We start from the raw sequence: 18,778 nt of genomic DNA, 5'->3' as shown, positions 1-18,778 counted from the left end.
TAGAAGATACGCTACGTGTAAAATATATTGGATTGCGCTGTCTGGCAATTTATAAGGGGTAGGCGGGCCAGGTTCTCTGATGGACAAAACCTACAGGCCAATGAGATGACTGTGCGCTTGTCAGCGGCCAATGCGCTTTATCTAACAATACAGAATCATAGCTGCGGGAAGTAGTTTGGAGGCGCTGCGTTTTATTTTTTAATTGTACTTTCAAGGGGGGGGGGGTTGCTGAAAAAATATTTTTGCCTGCACTACATCAGCTATATCGGTCCGCTAATACAGCACTATTAAAGGCCCAGTGCACTACTTTTGTGAGAAAGAAAATACATATTTTTTATTAATATATAGTTTTTTACTCTGATTTTTCAGGGGGTGCTACAGCACCCCTACTTCCCGCAGCTATGTACAGAATAGCATAAATCCCTAACCTTCAAATGTATCAATTTGATCTTCACAGTTGTTGGAGTTTAGTTATTAAATGGACATAAATTCATTTGAAACCATAATCTTGGGAGTAACAGAACACCATGTATAGTCTACCAAAATTACTAAAATAAAGAAACACCAAGTAGACGCTAAAATAACTTGCAATTAAAGTTACCACACCCTGTACAGTCATAAGAGCAAAGACAGAAGGACCTATATGATGGGGTAACCAATGTTTTGCATTCAGTCAATTTACTGATGACCAATGCCACCTGGTGGTGGTAATATTATGGACATTTTAACTTAACACGGTCCTGTGTTTGAATAGTGTCCAGCAAGATTTTCACTGAGTTTAGACGTTTACAAAACTTGATCAAACAAAGTATACAAAAAGATAAGATACACACAAAAATGTTTATTGTAAATAGATCAAGATAAGATGTGCGCAAAAATGTTTATTCTAAATAGATACAAAAGATAAGATGCACACACAAAAAACACAAACAACACTTTTTTTCATTCCCAGTGTTTGTAACCAACTACAGTTGCGGCCAAATATACCAATAATAATAAAACAAATTGGTTCTGCAATGTTGAAAATTCAATAAGGTGTAGAGAACAAAACTTTTTCAATTTCTTGTTATTTTATAAATAGAGAATTATTTAAGATAAGTGCAAGGGTTCCAATGTATTTGGAGGCAACTGTATGTACAAACATGTTCAGCAAGCAATTCAAGTCAATATATACAAATACAGGCTTCTTTTCCATTCTCTATCTTTCATTTAGTCCTGTGTGAAATGTCTTTGCCTGCGCGCTCTTCCTCAAGAGGTCTCAGATTCTCCTCATGGTCACTTTCTCCATGTCCCCCTCTTGTTCCGCATTCCTCTCCGCCCTTCGCTTCCCCTCGGTGGGGGTTGACGAGCAGCGAAGGGTGCAGGGTCCCCTCGAACGTTTTGCCCAGCTCCTTCCCAAAACATGCCTGAAGTCGGTCCACTGACTTGAAATACAGAGAAATAGAGACAGAGAAAGAGGAAAGGGTGACGAAAGAGCAACAGAGCAAGATCCAGATCATCATTGATGACTAAAGAGAGCAATAGAGTACTGCTTTCCAAATCCCAAAGCTCTGACAAATTGTTTCACAATTTACAAGAAAAGGTAGGAGTTAGGGGATTTTGACAAAGAAAACAGCCATCATTTGGAAATGAGGGCCTACAAATGCAACTGTAGCCATCATATTTATTTCTCTATAAGCAAAATCAGGGTGAGCGGAGACACGGACACAGTCATTGTGAGTCTCCTCACCTTCACACTTTTCAACAGTGTGTGGAGGAGAAGCCAGACATCGGACACAAATTCCGACGGGGTGCGGTAAGGGGGGACCAGTTTCTGCAGCAACCGTCCCCGTATCAGGGTGATGTCGATGTAGTGAGAAGACTGGGAAGAGAGCTAAGGAGACGGAGAGTGTCAAAATACTATTTTTCTCTAGCGTCAAAGCAAGACAACTGACTAACATCAAACTGCAATTGTATACAGTATATCCAACACAGACAGTTGAAAAACAAAGTCATACTTAATTAAAAGGACTAGTCATGTCAGCAACCTACATGGTAATAAACATGAAAAGTCTCCTGTGATTATGTGTGACATTTTAATAGCGAACACCATCTATGACAATACTAAGAGGGATGTTGAGGATGTGAATGCAGTAAGTTGCACTTGTCGATTACCTTGGCTGGTCTGTAGAGGACAACGCTGTACCTTTTGCATGAAAGGACAAGTAGTAGGCGCTCACATCTCTGTAGGGTTAACCCCAAAGGGTAAGAGATGGTTTACACACATGGACAAGCAGATCCACACTGTAGACCAGTATTTACCAACTCCTTTCCTCCTGTACCCGCAACAACACATTTTTTGCTGTAGCCCCAGACAAGCACACCGGATTCAACTTGTCAACTAATCATCAAGCCCTCAATGAGTTGAATCAGGTGAGCTTGTCTGGGGCCACAAAAATATTTGCCGTTGTGGGTATTCGAGGACTGGAGTTGGAAACATTGCTGTAGACTACACTGGAAAAAAACACCTTGGATCAGGCAAACTAACAGAAGCAATAGTGATTTAATGACCAGACTAAAAAAAAAAGGTGGGTTGGATGAGTTTGGGTTAAAATAACCAATCAAGATCTGGTCATATCAGAAATACATTGCTGACATTTTTACTCTACCCTCATTTCTTTCAATTAAAAATGAGATCATTTAAATTAAAAATAGGGTCAGGGTCCATAAGTACTAGATGTGGACACAGCAAACAATACCAGACATGCGTAGACATGCTCAAAACAGAGAACTGGGCATACACAGTCATAAACTCAGCAAAAAAAGAAATGTCCTCTCACTGTCAACTACGTTTATTTTCAGCAAACTTGACGTGTAAATATTTGCATGAACATAACAAGATTCAACAACTGAGACATAAAACTGAACAAGTTCCACAGACATGTGACTAACAGAAATTGAATAATGTGTCCCTGAACAAAGGTGGGGTCAAAATCAAAAGTAACAGTCAGTATCTGGTGTGGCCACCAGCTGCATTAAGTACTGCAGTGCATCTCCTCCTCATGGACTGCACCAGATTTGCCAGTTCTTGCTGTGAGATGTTACCCCACTCTTCCACCAAGGCACCTGCAAGTTCCCGGACATTTCTGGGGGGGAATGGCCCTAGCCCTCACCCTCCGATCCAACCGGTCGCAGACATGCTCAATGTGATTGAGATCCGGGGTCTTCGCTGGTCATGGCAGAACATTGACATTCCTGGCTTGCAGGAAATTATGCACAGAACGAGCAGTATGGCTGGTGGCATTGTCATGCTGGAGGGTCATGTCAGGATGAGCCTGCAGGAAGGGTACCACATGAGGGAGGAGGATGTCTTCCCTGTAACGCACAGCGTTGAGATTGCCTGCAATGACAACAAGCTCAGTCCGATGATGCTGTGACACACCGATCCCAGACCATGACGGACCCTCCATCTCCAAATCAATCCCGCTCCAGAGTACAGGCCTCAGTGCAACGCTCATTCTTTCGACGATAAACGCGAATCCAACCATCACCCCTGGTGAGACAAAACCGCGACTCGTCAGTGAAGAGCAATTTTTGCCAGTCCTGTCTGGTCCAGCGACGGTGGGTTTGTGCCCATAGGCGACGTTGTTGCCGGTGATGTCTGGTGAGGACCTGCCTTACAACAGGCCTACAAGCCCTCAGTCCAGCCTCTCTCAGCTTATTGTGGACAGTTTGAGCACTGATGGAGGGATTGTGCGTTCCTGGTGTAACTCAGGCAGTTATTGTTGCCATCCTGTACCTGTCCTGCAGGTGTGATGTACCGATCCTGTGCAGGTGTTGTTACACGTGGTCGGCCACTGCGAGGACGATCAGCTGTCCGTCCTGTCTCCCTGTAGCACTGTCTTAGGCGTCTCACAGTACGGACATTGCAATTTATTGCCCTGGCCACATCTGCAGTCCTCATGCCTCCTTGCAGCATGCCTAAGGCACGTTCACGCAGATGAGCAGGGACCCTGGGCATCTTTCTTTTGGTGTTTTTCAGAGTCAGTAGAAAGGCCTCTTTAGTGTCCTAAGTTATCATAACTGTGACCTTAATTGCCTACCGTCTGTAAGATGTTAGTGTCTTAACGACCGTTCCACAGGTGCATGTTCATTAATTGTTTATGGTTCATTGAACAAGCATGGGAAACAGTGTTTAAACCCTTTACAATGAAGATCTTTGGATTTTTACAATTATCTTTGAAAGACAGGGTCCTGAAAAAGGGCCGTTTCTTTTTTTGCTGAGTTTATGTACCCAGATGTGCATATTCAAGTGAAATATAGCAGACGTGCCCAGACATGCTCTGCAAAGTAAAAGGCTCACCATTTGGTCAGGAGGGCTCATACACAGTTCCCCGTCAGCCCCACTGTAGTCCTGCAACTCCGCCAGATTAGAGCGGTCCCGGCACAGCATACACTGCCAGCGCTCACTGGAGGAGTAGCATCACACATATCAGGCCAATACAGAGAGACAAATCCCAATGCCTTATTTGGGCCTACACTGAAACATCTTTCCACACAGGGGCCCACATTTTTTGAGATCTATATACAATACAGATTCTAATTAAGAAACCAATTATTGAAGAAATAAAAAATATCCCAAACTACACTGAACAAAAATAAAAAAACGCAACTTGTAAAGTGTTGGTCCCATGTTTCATGAGTTGAAATAAAAGATCCCCGAAATGTTCCATACACCCAATAAGCTTATTTCTCTCAAATTATGTGCACAAATTTGTTTACATCCCTTTTAGTGAGCATTTCTCCATTGCCAAGACAATCCATCCACCTGACAGGTATGACATATCAAGAAGCTGATTAAACAGCATGATCATTACACAGGTGCACCTTGTGCTGGAACAATAAAAGGCCACTAAAATGTGCAATTTTGTCACAACACAATGCTACAGATGTCTCAAGTTGAGGGAGCGTGCAATTGGCATGCTGACCGCAGGAATGTCCACCAGAGATGTTGCCAGATAATTGAATGTTCATGAGGCCGATACATAAAGCTTAATAATGAGCAGTGATACTAGCAAGAGCAGTGTGCAGGTTTCTTCTTTTTTCTCATAATGTTAATTTCTCTACCATAAACCTCTGTCGTTTTAGAGAATTTGGCAGTATGTCCAACCAGCCTCACAAATGCAGACCATGTATAATCTGATGAAACTGTGTTTTCACAACCGAAGAATTTCTGCACAAACTGTCAGAAACAGTCTCAGGGAGTCTCATCTGCGAGCGGGGTCGTCCTCAACAGGGTCTTGACCTGACTACAGTTCGGAGTCGTAACCGACTTCACTGGGCAAATGCTCACCTTCGATGGCCATTGGCACGCTGGAGAAGTGTGCTCTTTACGTTTCAACTGTACCGGGCAGATGGCAGACAGCTTCGTGTGGGCGAGCAGTTTACTGATGTCAACGTTGTGAACAGAGTGCCCCATGGTATCCACTGGCATCACTTCACGTTTCAGCATGATAATGCACAGCCCCATGTCGCAAGGATCTATACACAATTCCTGGAAGCTGAAAATGTCCCAGTTCTTCCATGGCCTGCATACTCACCAGACATGTCACCCATTGAGGCATAACCATAATTCAGGGCTAAATATATATATATATTTTAAATCACTGTTCATTCAGAATGCAATTAAGTTAGTTAATTAAACAAGCTTACGTTGATAAGGCATAGATGGGTGGAATGTGACACTCCCTGTGGAAGCACCGTCCACACACGACACACAGGGTGAGCTTCCCTGACATCCTACATGCTGTGCAGTGTTTCCTCCTGGCCAGGAGGGGGCGTAGCTGGTGGGTGCTCCTCAGACTGTCTGGGCTCGACATGGAGGAGCAAGGAGACTCTGGCTGCTGGAGGATGTGTAAACCAGTGTCAGCAAGAAAATGTGATATTTACACACATTCAAACCAACACTATGAAAGTTGGCCTTACCGGTGCGTCCGTCTGGATCACCTGAATGACAGTTTCCTGCCCTTTGACCCCTGGGAGGAGGCGGAAGCAGGCTGGCGGGGCACCAACAGGGGCGTCAAGGATGGGCATCCAAATCAAAGACACCTGCAGAAATCTACAGAGAGCCATGCACTGAGGTTAAACCCCATGACGGTGCACACAATATGATGTACGCATGCATGTACACACACTCAATTATGCTACACACCACCACACTGAAGTAATGCCAACAGAATGATTTGTGCTGTTTTTCTGGTTGACAAATGTTACAATAAGGATAGAAAGTTTGTCACCTGCTATTAAGCCCAACAGACACCTGGCACCCAGTCTTTTCAATACTGTCAGCAGCATTGACATCAAAATCACCCATATTGTCATCTTCCTCCTGTATGACAGCAAGATAAATGGTTTACATTTTACTGTTGCGTCTGGGAGAGACTGTCAGCCTTACTTCTCAGAAGAAAATAATAATAATATATAGAGTGGGGAGAACAAGTATTTGATACACTGGCGATTTTGCAGGTTTTCCTACTTACAAAGCATGTAGAGGTCTGTAATTTTTATCATAGGTACACTTCAACTGTGAGAGACAGAATCTAAAACAAAAATCCAGAAAATCACATTGTATGATTTTTAAGTAATTAATTTGCATTTTATTGCATGACATAAGTATTTGATCACCTACCAACCAGTAAGAATTCAAGCTCTCACAGACCTGTTAGTTTTTCTTTAAGAAGCCCTCCTGTTCTCCACTCATTACCTGTATTAACTGCACCTGTTTGAACTCATTACCTGTATAAAAGACACCTGTCCACACACTCAACCAAACAGACTCCAACCTCTCCACAATGGCCAAGACCAGAGAGCTGTGTAAGGACATCAGGGATAAAATTGTAGACCTGCACAAGGCTGGGATGGGCTACAGGACAATAGGCAAGCAGCTTGGTGAGAAGGCAACAACTGTTGGCGCAATTATTAGAAAATGGAAGAAGTTCAAGATGACGGTCAATCACCCTCGGTCTGGGGCTCCATGCAAGATCTCACCTCGTGGGGCATCAATGATCATGAGGAAGGTGAGGGATCAGCCCAGAACTACAGGACCTGGTCAATGACCTGAAGCTGGGACCACAGTCTCAAAGAAAACCATTAGTAACACACTACGCCGTCATGGATTAAAATCCTGCAGCACACGCAAGGTCCCCCTGCTCAAGCCAGCGCATGTCCAGGCCCGTCTGAAGTTTGCCAATGACCATCTGGATGATCCAGAGGAGGAATGGGAGAAGGTCATGTGGTCTGATGAGACAAAAATATAGCTTTTTGGTCTAAACTCCACTCGCCATGTTTGGAGGATGCTTTTCTGCAAAGGGGACATGACGACTGCACCGTATTGAGGGGAGGATGGATGGGGCTATGTATCGTGAGATCTTGGCCAACAACCTACTTCCCTCAGTAAGAGCATTGAAGATGGGTCGTGGCTGGGTCTTCCAGCATGACAACGACCCGAAACACACAGCCAGGGCAACTAAGGAGTGGCTCCGTAAGAAGCATCTCAAGGTCCTGGAGTGGCCTAGCCAGTCTCCAGACCTGAACCCAATAGAACATCTTTGGAGGGAGCTGAAAGTCCGTATTGCCCAGCGACAGCCCCGAAACCTGAAGGATCTGGAGAAGGTCTGTATGGAGGAGTGGGCCAAAATCCCTGCTGCAGTGTGTGCAAACCTGGTCAAGACCTACAGGAAACGTATGATCTCTGTAATTGCAAACAAAGGTTTCCGTACCAAATATTAAGTTCTGCTTTTCTGATGTATCAAATACTTATGTCATGCAATAAAATGCAAATTAATTACTTAAAAATCATACAACGTGATTTTCTGGATTTTTGATTCCGTCTCTCACAGTTGAAGTGTACCTATGATAAAAATTACAGACCTCTACATGCTTTGAAAGTAGGAAAACCTGCAAAATCGGCAGTGAATCAAATACTTGTTCTCCCCACTGTGTGTGATATATATACACACACACACACTACCAGTCAAAAGTTTGGACACCTACTCATTCAAGGGTTTTTATTTTTACATTGTAGAATAATAGTGAAAACATCAAAACTATGAAATAACACATATGGAATCATGTAGTAACCAAAAAAGTGTTAAATCAAAATATATGTTATATTTGAGATTCTTCAAATAGCCACCCTTTGCTTTGATGACAGCTTTGCACACTCTTGGCATTCTCTCAACTAGCTTCACCTGGAATGCTTTTCCAACAGTCTTGAAGGAGTTCCCACATATGCTGAGCACTTCTATTGCTGCAGAATGCTGTGGTAGCCATGCTGGTTATGTGTGCCTTGAATTCTAAATAAAACACAGACATTGTCACCAGTAAAGCACCCCCACACCATAACACCTCCTCCTCCATGCTTTACGGTGGGAAATACACATGCGGAGATCATCCGTTCACCCACACTGCGTCTCACAAAGCCACGGCGGTTGGAACCAAAAATCTCAAATTTGGACAAATTTCACTGGTCTAATGTCCATTGCTCGTGTTTCTTGGCCCAAGCAAGTCTCTTCTTATTGGTGTCCTTTAGTAGTGGTTTATTTGCAGAAATTCAACCATGAAGGCCTGATTCACAGTCTCCTCTGAACAGTTGATGTTGAAATGTGTGTTACTTCAACACTGTGAAGCATTTATTTGGGCTGCATTTTCTGAGGCTGGTAACTCTAAATGAACGTATCCTCTACAGCAGAGGTAACTCCGGGTCTTCCATTCCTGTGGCGGTCCTCATGAGAGCCAGTTTCATCATAGCGCTTGATGGTTTTTGCGACTGAACTTGAAGAAACTTCCAAAGTTCTTGAAATTGTTCAACACTTTTTTGGTTACTACATGATTCTATGTGTTATTTCATAGTTTTGATGTCTTCACTATTATTCTACAATGTAGAAATATTATCAATTTTGTTTGGTATTAAGGGCAGAAAGGCTGTACAGGCCAGAGTAAGTTATGATTCAGGGCATTAACTAGGTAGATTTGGACCAAAAGCAAAACACTTACCTCTATCGGAGAGCAGAAATCATTGCTGAGGTCAAGGGTGAGGTCAATGTCAACTTCCTGAGTGCAGCTGGGGACACTGACCACATTGACAGTGTCATTTGTGGATACCTCATTGGTGGTTGACATGTCTGGCTGAATCTCTGTGAAGTCAGTTGGGGCTAGGTCCCTCTGCAGAGTAGCAGTCTGCACAATGTCGGTAAGGACAGTTTCACTGTGGATTGGCTCCATCTGCGCAGTGTCTGTCTGGACTGCATAAACTGCTTCAGTCAGGACAGGGTCTGTCTGCACGGTTTTAGTCAGGTTAAAGTTCGACTGGACAATTTCTTTCTGCACAGTTTCAGTCTCGGCAGAGTCCGTCTGCATAGTTTCAGGCTGGTTATCAGTCTGGAAAAAATTCCTCTGCACAGTTTCACTCGCATGAACCATTTCTGTGTGGACAGGGTCAGTCTGGACGGTTTCAGTAGGTAGAGTGTCAGGCATGATCGCTAAGATGGGTTCCATTAGCCCTGTAACTGATAAGCTGTCTGTGGCTGGCGGTTCTTCCTTGATCATGATCCCAGATACTTGTGTGCTTACGTTGACAAAGTCAGTCTGGTCAGTTTCAGTATGCACAATGTCGGGGTCAAGCATGTCTGCCCTCACAGACTCCATCGGTCCTGTAACTTGCCGTAATGTTTGTTCCTCCTTGATTCCAACAACTTGAGCAGGAACAATTTCCATCTGGGCTGTTTTAGTCTGGAAAAGTTCTGCCTGGTCAGATGCAGTCTGGACAAGTTCGGCCTGGTTGGTCTCATTCTGGACAAAGTCTGGCTGGGCAGTTTTATTCTGGACAATGTCTGTCTCCGTGGTTTCTTCCATGGCAAAGACTGTCTGATTAGGGTCTACCTGGATGAGGTCAACGTTGGTCTGGGCAATTTCCATTTGTACAGAGTCTGCCTGGGCACTAGTAGTTTGTACGAGGAGAGTAGAGGCGGCTTCATCCTTTCTGCACAATCCTGACTGAGCAGTGGCATCCTGGGTGGGCAGCTTGGTGTCCTGGACCGTTGAAATATAATTCTTTACCCGTCGAATAATTCTGATTGGATATTTTGGACCAGTGGACTGAGAAGCTTCCTGTTGAGAGGGTGTGATAGTGTCTTATTAATGAGATTAAGACTATCAAAGGCCAGAGGTGTGTTCTTACTTAACAATTCATAAATACATGCTTTCAAAAAGTTTCCAATTACATTACAAAACAGATATGATAATGAATTATTCACAGCTGATCTTCAAATTTTATTTTATACTTCAGATAATGCAACACTACAGTAGTCATTCCAAAGTTTCCCAAATTGTGATTTAGCAAAACTTTTTAACTTTCCATTATTTGCTCAACTACACAATACCTAACTGAGGATACTACAAAACAGGACAATTGACAAACTAGCGTAAAATGAGATTTGGGAGACCAACAGACAGAATATGGATTTTAGAGGAAGTAAAGAGATGGGAGGCAAAAGAGAAGGACACAGATCAACTACTATGGGATAGGAACTACTAGGAGAAACTATAGATAAGAGGGAAATAAACAGTAAAGACATTTCTTCCCAACTAACCATAGGGCTCTTTGGAGAGGTGGGGTCTGGCAGACGTGGTGGGGAGAGTCCTCCTGGGACAGAACCAGCTAGCACTTGGTTTTGACCTCCTCTAACAGTGCTCAAGATGTTGAAAAAGGGCATGTCATTATGGATGAAGACCAGGCTTCCATTGTCAAGCCTGCACACAGTGCCAGTGTGACTGGAAACTGGAGCGCTGTTGGACAAAACCAAGTATGGGGGGACAGCCCTTACACATCCAAAGCTGGGGGGAGTGTTCACGGTGCCAGGAAAAAGAGTGCCATTAGCTGGTGACATGCCCCAAGTGACAGAGTTCCCCGTGACAGGGAGTGTGAAGGGAGCTAAAACTACCTGATTGGCTGTCGTGACACTACTGCCTGAAGCCTTAGTAGCTTCTTGTCTGTACACTGGAGCCGTTGCATTCTGGTCCGTGATGTTGGGTGTAGCTTCTCTTTCCAAGACAACTGTAGCAGCCATGTCCACAGCCTGCTTTTCGGCACCTATAGGGGGAACCCTCTCACATGGAGAGTCCGCTGGTACCTTAAAGGGCTGCAAACGAGTTCGTTTAATTTGAGGACCCACATTTACATCCCCTGCTTTCCTTTTGACATGAAAGGCCCGGGAAACAAGTTCCACCATCAGGTCAGACTTTGAGGAGCCACCCTGATATGGGACAAGGGTGTCCTGGACAAACCCTGATAATAATGAGCAGTCATTGTTTCCCGTAGAGGACAAGGACAGAGGGCTGTCAGAGCGGGAAGAGGATAGTGCCTGTAAAGAGGGTCTGCGAGAGTCAGGGGAAAAGTGGTAACATGACAGTTTCTCTGGTTCATGGGGATAGGGGAAGGGGGAGGACTGGGGGCAAGAAAGCGAGCGCATTAGTGTTGGTTGACGTCCCGAGAGGGGAGCATTTCCCGCTGACAAACTGGAGGTTTCCTGGGATGAAGGTGACAATGCTGAGGATGCTCTGCTGTTTCTCTGCTGTTCCAGTGAAATATTGGGAGGATTAATTTGAATGGGACTAACCAGAGTCTTTCTCAGGTTTAGCCGAGCAAACGGGACCTCCTTAGTCACAATTTCCCCTGAACGCAAACAGAATGACACACACACATTAATTAAGAGTGCAACTACCACCATCTTCAACTATTTTTCTCTAAGCTTTAACGTCAAACAATCTTTCTGGCAGCATCAAGCCAACAAAAAAGCATCATCACTGCAGAGATGTCATTATTCATAAGTGCGACAAATCTAGACGCATCACTGCAAGTTTATAAATATGATAATTGAAAGTGTACAAAAATCACATTGCTTTGATACGTACCAAAACACCCAAGGGCTTGGTGGATGTCCTGGCTACAGTGGAGCTTCAGCTCCTTCATTGTAGACACTGTGCTGTTTTTTTTGGCTAGAACGGCTTGCAGCTGAGACTGGATCTAAAAGGAGAAAGAAGAGGATGGTAGGAGACAAGATGGTGAGAAAACTTGAGCACTGGTGGGTTAAGAAAGGGAAGATGCATTTTTCTGTACCGTAAAAACTTCAACTAAAGGCAGTCTCAAATAGCCGCCTGTCCCTTTTAATAGCCGGACATCTGCACACATTTCAGCAAATAAACGCCGAGTCTAAATGCATTTTTTATGAGGTTGCCATGGACACAGCTCTGATATTCCCAGTCAAAACGTGTTTTAATTTTTTATTCTGTCATCGTTGCTAGCCATGGCGCCACGAAGCGTATGATAGGCAGCCTAGTCTTTGCAAGTCTGATTTGCGATGGATTTGTAATTATAATGTTTATACTGGTCACAATAAACAGTGTGGTTGTCTTTTCTACATTTTATTGAGCAAAAGCTGTGTGCGTTAAGGAAATAGACGCCTGGCTCAAATAGATGCCCATCTAAATAATAATAATAATAATAATAAAGCCATTTAGCAGACGCTTTTATCCAAAGCGACTTACAGTCATGCGTGCATACATTTTTACGTATGGGTGGTCCCGGGGATCGAACCCACTACCCTGGCATTACAAGCGCCATGCTCTACCAATTGAGCTACAGAGGACCACTGGTTGTGTTCAGTGAAGCAAATAAATGCTGGGTTATTAATTGAAGTTTTACGGTAACAGATCAGGGTAGTAGCATGTATTCTCTCTAATGTTACCTCTATATTTACTGTTTTCTTCAGTGTAATTCTAAGTTACCTCTGATCGTAGATTGGACTTTTTATCTACCTGTCTTTTGCAGGATAACAGGGAGGTGTGATCCTCACTCTTCAGGGCTTTCTCTGTGAAGGCCAGCACATATTCCTGCCTCTCTCCCAGCTTCCTAAGTTGGGCCTGTCTCTCTGTGACACACTCGCTCTCCTTCCAACAGTGATCCTAGGCAACAAACAATGAGTCGATGACCAATCATTCAAATATAGTGTGCGGTATCAAGTTATCTACACAGCAGGCTGGATACTGTGGATACCACAGCTATTTTTCATTGGCAGGACTGGGTTGACTCTGGGAATTAAGTTGACTTGTAAGTTGCATGAGGAGTAACCTCATCTGAGACTTGAAGATACCTAGGCTTTAGCGCAGCAGGCTAAACATCATCTTCAGTCCCTCAGACTAATTTCGTCTGATACTTGGTTGGTTCAGCAGTGAGAAAGTATGAACAATACAAAAAACTGGTACAAAAGTGCTGTACTGGTAGAGTATGTGGGTAGGGTTGCTATCTACAAATGTAAGCTCATTCGGCTTTGAGGTTTATAATTAACAGCTACTTCTGAATAGTTGTCCAATGGATAAAAATGTTTAGAACATTTCTCCTATAGCTGTCGTTTCCATTTCACATGTCGCAATTTTTTTACTATTGGAATATGAGGACAGAGAAGAGCTTTGACTGTGCTGAGCGCAAACTGTCGTCCCGTAGGGGTGGGAGGGCCAAGATACCAGATTATTCCAATCTGTGTGTGTTAAATGTTACCTGCATTTCCTTGGAAAGCTGCATGGCTCTCTTCACCAGGACACTCCAGATGCCCTTGAGGATATCCTTGACCTCCGCCCTCACACTCTCCTGCAGATCCTCCAAGTCAGACAGCCTGGGGCAAAGGTCACACAGCTAGCTATGAGATTTATTCATTCTTTCATGAGACTAAATTACCACAAATGAACAGATCAACAATGACTGACCCAGTGAGACTTGGAAACTGTCTTGGATACAGCAGACTGCTGAACAATTGGTGTGCCGCCATCATTTTACGGCATCATCATTTTCATTCACGCACACCCAGACAAATGCGTTAACAACTGACCGTCCATCCAGGTCCAACAGGTTCTGTTGTACAGTCGCTCTCTGCATCCTCACAGTCTCTATTAGATACTGTAAACATTTCCTCTGCTCTGGTAAAGCGTCCTGGGAAAACTGGTACCTAGAGAAAATAAACAGAAAAATTACAGAACGAGTGAACATCATCAACAGTGGGATCTTTTAAAAAATTATCCAGAAGGAAGCAGAGGGAAGAGTTTAACATACTTAAGTAAAAAGTATACAAACAATTGTTTTTGGCATAAGTAGTAATGTAAGGCATGAGGGAACTGACAGCATCTATGGGCTCCATATGTATATACAGTGCCTTCGGAAAGTATTCAGACCCCTTGACTCAACATTGTTACGTTACAGCCTTATTCTAAAATGTATTAAATTATTTTTTTCCCCTTCATCAATCTACACACAATATCCCATAATGACAAAGCAAAAAAAGGTTTAGAAATGTTTGCAAATGTATATAAAAAAAAAGATATACCTTATTTATATAAGTATTCAGACCCTTTGCTATGAGACTCGAAATTGAGCTCAGGAGCATCCTGTTTCCATTCATCATCCTTGAGATGTTTCTACAACTTGGAGTCCATCTGTGGTAAATTCAATTGATTGGACATTATTTGGAAAAGCACACACCTGTCTATATAAGGTCCCACAGTTGACAGTGCATGTCAGAGCAAAAACCAAGCCATGAGGTCGAAGGAATTGCCCGTAGAGCTCCGAGACAGGATTGTGCTGAGGCACAGATCTGGGGAAGGGTATCAAAAAATGTCTGCAGCATTGAAGGTCCCCAAGAACACAGTGGCCTCCGTCATTCTTAAAATGGAGGGAAATTTGGAACCACCAAGACTCTTCCTAAAGCTGTCAACCCAGCCAAACTGAGCAATCGGGGGAGAAGGGCCTTGGTCAGGGAGGTGACCAAGAACCCGATGGTCACTGACAGAGCCCCAGAGTTCCTCTGTGGAGATGGGAGAACCTTCCTGAAGGACAACCATCTCTGCAGCACTCCACCAATCAGGCCTTTATGGTAGAGTGGCCAGACAGAAACCACTCCTCAGAAAAAAGGCAGATGACAGCCAGCTTGGAATTTGCCAAAAGGCACCTACAGCACCATCAGACCATGAGAAACAAGATTCTCTGGTCTGATGAAACCAAGATTGAACTCTTTGGCCTGAATGCCAAGCGTCACGTCTGGAGGAAACCTGGCACCATTCCTACGGTGAAGCATGGTGGTGGCAGCAGCAGGGACTGGGAGACTAGTCAGATGAACGGAGCAAAGTACAGAGAGATCCTTGATGAAACCTGCTCCAGAGCGCTCAGGGCCTCAGACTGGGGCAAAGGTACACCTTCCAACAGGACAACAACCCTAAGCACACAGCCAAGACAACACAGGAGTGGCTTCGGGACAAGTCTCTGAATGTCCTTGAGTGTCCCAGCCAGAGCCCGGACTTGAACCCGATCGAACATCTCTGGAGAGACCTGAAAATAGCTGTGCAGCGATGCTCCCCATCCAACCTGACAGAGCGTGAGAGGATCTGCAGAGAAGAATGGGAGAAACTCTCCAAATACAGGTGTGTCAAGCTTGTAGTGTCATACCCAAGAAGACTTGATGCTATAATCACTGCCAAAGGTGCTTCAACAAAGTACTGAGTAAAGGGTCTGAATACTTACATAAATGTGATCTGTTTTTTATTTTTAATACATTTGCAGAAAATTATAAAAAACAGTTTCTGCTTTCCATTATGGTGTATTGTGTGTAGATTGATGAGGGGGAAAAAACAATTTAATCAATTATAGAATAAGGCTGTAATGTAACAAAATGAGGAAAAAGTCAAGGGGTCTGAATACATTCTGAATGCACTGTAGCGCCAATCCCTTTATATAGCACCATTCTTGTGTATTCAATTTTACTCTGCATTGTTGGGAAGGGCTCATAAGCAAGCATTTCACAATAAAGTCTACACCTGTTGTATTCTGCGCATGTGACAAATACAATTTTATTTGGAGTTGCCAGCAAGGAGGTGCTTGAGGGAAATCTTACTTGTGTTCTCTGTGGAAGGTTAGCTGACAATCACGGCAAGTCAGCTGATCACAAGTCACACAGAAAAACTTCATCTGCTCTCTCTTATGGACGGGACACAACGCTGTCCTGCTGAAACCTGGAGATTTAACATTTCACGCCATCACTGACAGCTAATAAAATATTCAACTGCGGGCATTAACACTGCTTTGAATAAGGTGTTCCTTCGGATGAAAAGGTTTAATTGACCAGTGCTAAAGGTTTGTGGTCATAGTCTGGTCTGACATAATGGCAGAAGGTTGTACCTGGAGGTAATTGGGGTAGGACATTATGGTCGCGTGTTAACTTCACCCTCTTGTGGGCTGCCACACAGACAGAGCAGAGCGGTTCGTCACATTCTACACACCAGCCACAGACCACAGGCTCATCACAACCCCCACACTGAGAGAGAGGGGTATCACATCAGCTTTCATTCCATTCATAGCCAATAGGCTACTGCATGTATACATTGAGTGATAACTACTACTTTGTTCACTGTCATTCACAGCAGCACCCATCCACTACCTACCCAGGTTTTTGAATCAGAGGCAAAGGTAGGGAGGAAAGGATAGTCAATGATTTCTGAAGAAGTGTATTGCCTTCCACACACCGGACATTCTAGGAGAAAATGGAAGTGATATTCAATTCACAGGATGGACAGGAATGCTTGTCTGCAATCACTTTGTCATGTCTTTATCAGACTTGCATATTTTAATTATTGGACAGACTGTAAATCAGACTGGTCAGAGACTGAATCAGGTCAGTGGTCAAGTCTCTTCAGCCTACTGAAATTCAAAAGAGTTTGAGTGACATCGTTCAACATGGCTCACCTGTCTTGAAATCACTCTGGGGAACACACTCCTGACACACAGAATGTAGGCATGGTAGAAGTTGAGGATTTCTGTCAGGCTTCAATTCCGTACAACACAAACCACAACCATCGAGGGGCCACAGAGGGCGCGCGGTTACAGGTGAGGTTGTCCCCCTGTCAGCTCTCGGAGATACCATTTCACCAAACGATTATAAACTGTCTACCCGCGTAACCACCATGAAACAAAAAAGGTGAGAAGAAACGTCAGTTATTAAGAGTGAAATGCGTACAATGACACGAAGCATTTACCTGGGGTCACACTGGCACTGTTAGTTTTCATTTGGCATATTAAACGTTAACTAGCGAACGTTGAATGGTTTGTGGCCACGTCTTATTCCTTGAGATTGTGAGACTATCTAGTAGCAAGGCCCTCAAATCAATTTCCACGCGACCCTTAGCTATTGACAGAGCGGCTTAAAGTCATTCGGCTTTAACCTACATTAAGACGAGTGTGTTAAAATTAGCCAGCGCTTACCTCAGACTCCAACAAACATGTTGTGTGGCGCGAAGGCAGAAGAAAAAAAAAAGTTGTGTTCTTTCTGTGGCGTTCTCGCGACTGTCAATTACCGAATCCCAATTGAAGGGGCAATCTGCTGTTCAAACGACAACAACGCATATACCCTGCCACTGTTTCGGTAAACAGCTGCGGGGTGGGGCTGAACAAAATTCATAGACAGAACTGTGTATGCAAGGACTAGCCATCCATTATATACAATTTATATTTTAAACAATGTTTTGAGGCTATACAGTGTTTGTTTACAATTAGAAATTGTTTACACACAACGGAGTAAAACAAGCATATACTTTGGGTTCTGATGGGGTTGGACAGTTTAACTAAGATCATGAGGAAACGTTACGTTTCTACACTCTAAAACGTAGGGGTTCAACAAGGGTTCTTCTAAGATCCTTGAAGAACGTTAGGGTTCTTGGCAATGAAAAATACCCCAAAAGGTTCTTCCAAGAACCTCATAGGAGGTGGGGTTCATTGAGGAACCTCCTTAGGTTCCTGCAAGAACCCCAAAGAACTAAACTGCACAACTGAAAAATGTGGTGTACATTTATACATTATTTTATCCAAGAATAGAATCAATGGTTCAATAATTGAAATGACCATTATTTCCAGATCCCAAACTGTAGCTTTAAGCTTAAGCTGCTGTCCTATTCACTGATATTGTTAATAAACTGCAAAATTCACCTGAGCTCCGTAGACTGGTCTTCCCTGCCTGTCTGACCCTCCTGGGACTCCTGTCACCATCTGATCCTGCTAATACATGATGACCATAGTATTGTGTACTGACTGTGCACTTCAGGCCACTCTGTATGCGTTAGCTTACCTATTCTATTAAAAACACATTTTTCGCATTATTCACACACTCAGACTTCGCTGCTTCAACTTCAGTAGACTACCTCTCCTAGTTGGGCGTGAGACTTCAAGTGCGCCTACTTCTTCTTCTTCTTTGATGAGGTTTAACGGCGGTTGGCATCCAATTTGTTGCATTACCGCCACCTACTAGACTGGAGTACAACTCCCTTATATTATGCTTGAAAAATAATATAAAGAAATACCCTACCATCTAACACTACACTCACAAATTCAAAAATATTATCAATAATTAACACCACCCTACTCCACTATTTAAATATATTCATTCCTACCTACCTCATGCCCTCAACCTGAAATGATGGGAAATCACCACTTAACACTCCCTGTAACTCTTCTGATGTCAAGTCTCGCACACCCAAATACCTCTCTGCAGCTGCCACCACAACCTCAATTTTCTCGACTTACGTTCCATCCCTGCAGTACAATTAATAACCATTGCTATAAATGCTAAAAATCCAATTTTACTGAAACATATCACTTGTTGGCCTATCCCTCTGTATTGGTACATATCTACTACTCTCACCACTCCTCCCC

At 43.6% G+C, this 18,778-nt stretch overlaps 1 protein-coding gene across 1 annotated transcript; it reads right to left on the bottom strand.

The window, feature by feature from the left end:
- Positions 1–908: 908 nt before the first annotated feature.
- On the bottom strand, positions 909–17,414 carry LOC121571770. Its single transcript, XM_041883444.1, has 18 exons — positions 17,336–17,414; positions 16,820–17,020; positions 16,519–16,607; positions 16,256–16,391; positions 15,972–16,089; positions 13,920–14,036; positions 13,592–13,706; positions 12,853–12,999; positions 11,950–12,061; positions 10,629–11,710; positions 9,034–10,146; positions 6,276–6,367; positions 5,965–6,097; positions 5,692–5,882; positions 4,343–4,448; positions 2,155–2,223; positions 1,730–1,873; positions 909–1,424 (listed from the first exon to the last, which is right to left on the bottom strand). The coding sequence occupies exons 2-18, from the start codon at positions 16,995–16,997 to the stop codon at positions 1,206–1,208; spliced, it is 4,161 nt and encodes a 1,386-aa protein (XP_041739378.1). The 5' UTR covers positions 16,998–17,020; positions 17,336–17,414; the 3' UTR covers positions 909–1,205.
- Between the last annotated feature and the right edge of the window lie 1,364 nt (positions 17,415–18,778).

The sequence above is a fragment of the Coregonus clupeaformis genome, chromosome 8, assembly GCF_020615455.1.
Source record: "Coregonus clupeaformis isolate EN_2021a chromosome 8, ASM2061545v1, whole genome shotgun sequence".
NCBI classification, from domain to species: domain Eukaryota; kingdom Metazoa; phylum Chordata; class Actinopteri; order Salmoniformes; family Salmonidae; genus Coregonus; species Coregonus clupeaformis.
This window is presented reverse-complemented; position numbering and strand designations above follow the sequence as displayed.